The sequence below is a fragment of the Pteropus vampyrus genome, unplaced genomic scaffold, assembly GCF_000151845.1.
Source record: "Pteropus vampyrus isolate Shadow unplaced genomic scaffold, Pvam_2.0 Scaffold28, whole genome shotgun sequence".
NCBI lineage: Eukaryota > Metazoa > Chordata > Mammalia > Chiroptera > Pteropodidae > Pteropus > Pteropus vampyrus.
Window position 1 is genome coordinate 8,751,687 of NW_011888809.1, and position 4,668 is coordinate 8,756,354.

At 36.6% G+C, this 4,668-nt stretch overlaps 1 protein-coding gene across 1 annotated transcript in view; it reads left to right on the top strand.

Annotated features, from left to right (window-relative positions):
• Window positions 1–4,668, top strand: part of NBAS (neuroblastoma amplified sequence) — a 267,834-nt gene that overhangs the window by 4,620 nt on the left and 258,546 nt on the right. The window contains 2 exon segments of the mRNA XM_023528505.1: window positions 268–365; window positions 3,665–3,708. Of these exon segments, the coding sequence (XP_023384273.1) occupies window positions 268–365; window positions 3,665–3,708 (142 nt within the window).

Here is a 4,668-nt window from a genome sequence, read left to right on the forward strand (position 1 = left end):
ATGTGTCTCTACCTGGATTAGCATTTAGCTTTCATTATGGACATTAATTTTGGGGTCCTTATGGCTTAGTCTTTTTATTATATATAAATTTCCTTTGACACACATGATTAGTATTGTTTAAATGTTAATTTGAGCTGTATTGAATCATTTTTATGCTTTTGTGCCTATATACTAATCTAATTCTTAGGTCAGAAGGTGGATAATTAAAGCATGTGAAAAATTTAAAAATGATTTTAACTTCTTAAAATAATTCCATCTATGTGGAAGATGCTACAAATATTCATAAAGCATTTTTTTTTTCCTCTTCCCTGTGACAGCAACGGAAAGCTTCTGGCTGCTGTGCAAGATCAGTGTGTGGAGATCAGGTAACTGTTAATGGTCATTAAAAATTTCCTTTGAGAAACATTTTACTTGATTGATGGGAACTAAGAGTTTTTTAAAGGGGCATATTTAAAGGGATTTTACTGTTAACTCACATAATTTTGTGAGGTGTCAGACACCAATTTTGCCAATTAAAGGATGAAGGATACTTTCTCAGAGTAGCATGTTTGTCTTTCCATTTCCCCAGATCTCTTTCTCTTGAGAAATTTTACTTTCTCAGATGATGCATATCTTCTAGAACTCTGGAAATCACTCTTATTTGACTATTGTGAAGTCAGCTGAGCAGATGCTCAGGGAGGTATAAAAAAAGTAGGGGCTGCTTTACTCCGTTGGCATAAAGCTGTGGTAGGACTCTGGGTTTACAAAAAACCAAGATTATTTATATCTTGGGACCAGCAACATCCTCTGTCCTCTTGAGACAGTCAGTGGCATTGCATACACATCTGGAAGACTTCTCCAGGCTGGGCTTTCCAGGTACTTTATTTTTAAGTAATGCATCAGTTGCAAAAGACGTAAAACTATAGCAACTAAGGAAAACGAGTTCATTCTTTGGGAAATCAGCAACAGCAGACGGCACATGTGGCCCCTCTAAAACTGGGGACTACTCCTGTCTCCAGGCAAGGCCGAACTCTTAGTTCTCAAAAAATAAGCAATGAGGCAGAAATTTCCAGGTGCCTAGATAACCAGTCAAAAGGTTTTTCTGCTACTTTATTATTCTCGACTATAAATAGTGTAGATGAGAATTCAGTTATCACTGGTTTTAGCTTTCTGTTGAAGTTTCTTTTTTTCCTCCATTTATCCAAACAGAATTGGACCCCTTAACTTTTTGGGGAGTAGACAAAGGGTTTTCCCCCATTGATACATAGACTTCAGATGGGGATCCTCTGTTATTCCTCTTAAGACTATTGGGATAGAAATGATTGGCCGTAGTGACAGCCTTTCAAAACTATCTAATTCGGCATGGCTTTAATAGGCAGGTTTCTCTTTTTTTAACAGCGTCATTAAGCATCAGGTTTGCACAGTAATCGAACTTATATTATTTATAGGAATGGGCTAGCATTTCCTATTCCATTTATTGCAGTAATGTGAAATGTCTCTTTTTGAGAAATGTGTTCATGATGTGACTTCTTTATGAACAACACCGAATAGTCAAAATTTATTTCCATCTTTTCCCTGTAAAATGAGAACATTAATGAAACGATTTGAGGTGTTGGGCTCAGGGTGTGCATGGAGGTATGAAATTGATATTTAGGCCCGTGAAGGAGAGTTTGACCAAGGGTTTCATGGAACTCGCTAATAAAAATGTTAATGAAAGAAATAAAAATTATTTGCTTTTATAAAATAATCTACTGGGTTGTTAGAGTGTTTATAAAACAATACTTATAAAACTTGGATGTATATCCATCTCATGCATTTGATATTAAGTAGTGAGAGGAGAAGTCTGGGTGATGGAAGTGATGCTCACGACGGTCTTATTCAGCTGGTCTGGAATTTGCAAAAGCTTCAGAATGTTAGTATAAAGACTCATATTCTTACGTGGTGAGACGTTAACTCCACCATGGCGCCTTCCCTGAACATACCCCATAGCGCTTATGGACCCCCTGTTTCCTTTATTGGTTAGTCAATTCTTTATGCTCCTCTAATAATCAACACATTTCTCTATTATACTTAATGATAAGATAGTGCTAACATGTGTTAACTCATTTAATCCTCGCAGAAGCCCTACGAGGGAGATATTGCTATTTTCCTCTATTATAGAGGCAGGCGCTGTATGCTTAAATAACTTGCCCAAGGATTTGAAATCAGCCCGGCTTTGAACCACAAAGCTGTACTACCTTTCGACCATTTATGCTTGTATGTTGACATGCAGGTGTCCCACAGTAATTTAGGGCCCTGCTTTGCACTAGTCGAGGGTGTGCCATGCACCTAAAACCCAGTGTTCCTGGGGGTCTGGAGTCTGCAGCCCCACTTATACTGTGCGTTCCTTGGAGGCAGGGATTGCTTTTTTCTTTTAACACTTTATATTCACTGGAACATAATGGATGCTTAGTTTATAGTTGATGAATAAATGGAGTGTTTGCAAATAGGACAGGGGAAGCAGGTGCTGGGAGGGCGTTACAGGGCATAGCCCACTGACGAGCTTAGAGCTGGCAGTCGGTTGCTTTTGTTGAGTGAATCTAGACACACACACTTGACAGTGACCTGAATGGAAGTTTCCTTGAGCAAAGATGGTGGAATGGTCAGCACAGAAAAAGGGCAAGGTGAATTCCAAAAGTAAACCCTGGGACAAGTATCAGTCCCTGAATTTTAAATTTTATTTGTTCTCTCTTCCAATGTCTCTTTTCCCTCAGTGAAGACCACATACAATGCACGATTGGCTCTGGTAGTGACAGTAATTTGCACCCAGTATCCAGGAAATATTTGTTGATTGGGTTAAAATACAAAAGAGAATTCTAGTGTCTGGGGTCATTATTTGATATTAGGAAGTGGTTATAAATAAATGGTTTTTAAGGGAAAAAGAAGCTGAAACACAGTTTAGCTTTTAGAAGCGGCTCTGTCTTTCCTGCTGTTCCCCAACTGCATTTTTATAATGAGTGGCAGATGACTCTCACGTGCTCTAATATGGCATATTTAACTTGCTTGTATGTGGGGCTGCCCATGGATGAAAAAAAAAGCCCAAATGATTTGTCATGAATTGCTACTTTAATTTGTAATTTGGCAGTAATTATGGATTATAAGTGGCTATATGTTTCCTCTTTTCTAAATAACGGAGTGATAATTTCTTATGATTAAGGACCGTTATAAACATGGGAACTAATTAGAAACCATCTCAGAACACAACAGAAAGCATTAAAATAAGGGACAGGTTAATGACATGAGAATAGAAGACATGTCACCTTAAATTTGTTTAAGTATCTTAAGTGATCAATCTGAAGAGCTTTAAAAAATATTTTTGCTTAGGTTCCATCTCAAATTTATTGACTCAAGACCTTTGGGGATGGGGCCAGGCATCTCTGTTGTATTAAAAGATCACGCTTAAACTCACTCATGCTTATATCACTTTATTCCCTGCTGTAGCTTTGTTTTTGATGAAAAAGAAATGTTGGAAGAAAATGTTGTCACTAATGAAAGGGTCTTATTTGAGGTACAAAACCATCTCTGTAAGAGAAGGGATGATTTAGTGTTGCTTAGAGAAGTTGTCTATAGTATACCTGGTGTTTTACAGCAGTACACAATATTGTAATTGTCAAACTGTTGTCTTAATTTTGTATGTATTTTGCAGGTCTGCAAAAGATGATTTTACATCTATTATTGGGAAATGTCAAGGTAAGAGGTTCCAAAATATATAAAAAATGAAAACTTCAAATCTGCAATAGTTTACAGTATTTCTTGAAAACCAGAATAGATATTAGATAAATATTTGTTAACCAGTATCATTATGACTTTTAAAATAATTTTAAAAATCTTAACTGATTTCTGTTATCGCCTTAAACATTTTGCTTTAAGATGTGCATTTTGGAGAAGTTTGAAATTGAACCTTTTTAAAAAATCTAAGCCAGTTTCATGAGAAAGTATTTGTAAGTGCCTGTAGTCTTTTATTTTGAATTCAGTGCAGAAATATTTAGCTATAAGTCAAGAGTTGGTCAGATACAGACTATTAAAAAACATCTGGGATTTGATCATTCTTTGATATAGTCAGCAAAAATATACTGAGTGTCTTTATATTTCTGAAATGTTTTCTTGGGTGCCAGGTGTGTGATTGTGAGCAAACAGGCCTCTTCCCTTACCTCATACAGGCACTCAACTACATAATTATAAACTATGACAAATCTGATGAAGAAAAAATATAGATACAGAGTAGAGTGAGAGTTTTTAACCAGGAGTGTGAGATGACATTGTTGAGGAAAAAATGACTTCTGGAAAGCAACCTTATGAATGAGTAGAAGGTTGGAGATGCGGAGACTGTTTTGATCTGCGTAGCAGTGTATGAAAAGGTGGCTGGAAGCTTATAAATGGAAGATAATTAAGAGGTCGCTATTAGGTAAATGCTTCTATTACCTGTTTTATTTTCAGGGCTTACCTGCAATTCTTTCTGACCCAGTGGTGGTTTAACAGTGTAGTAGTTGTAGGAATCATGATCCTGGTCGTTGTGAAGGTGACAAACATTTGCAGTGTCCTGTGTGCCGGGCACTGTATTCAGTGCTTTATATGCATCTTCTCATTTAATTGGAAGATTATGATATATATTTTTTATCTTAGAGCAGCATAAGATAAAATAAATATTTG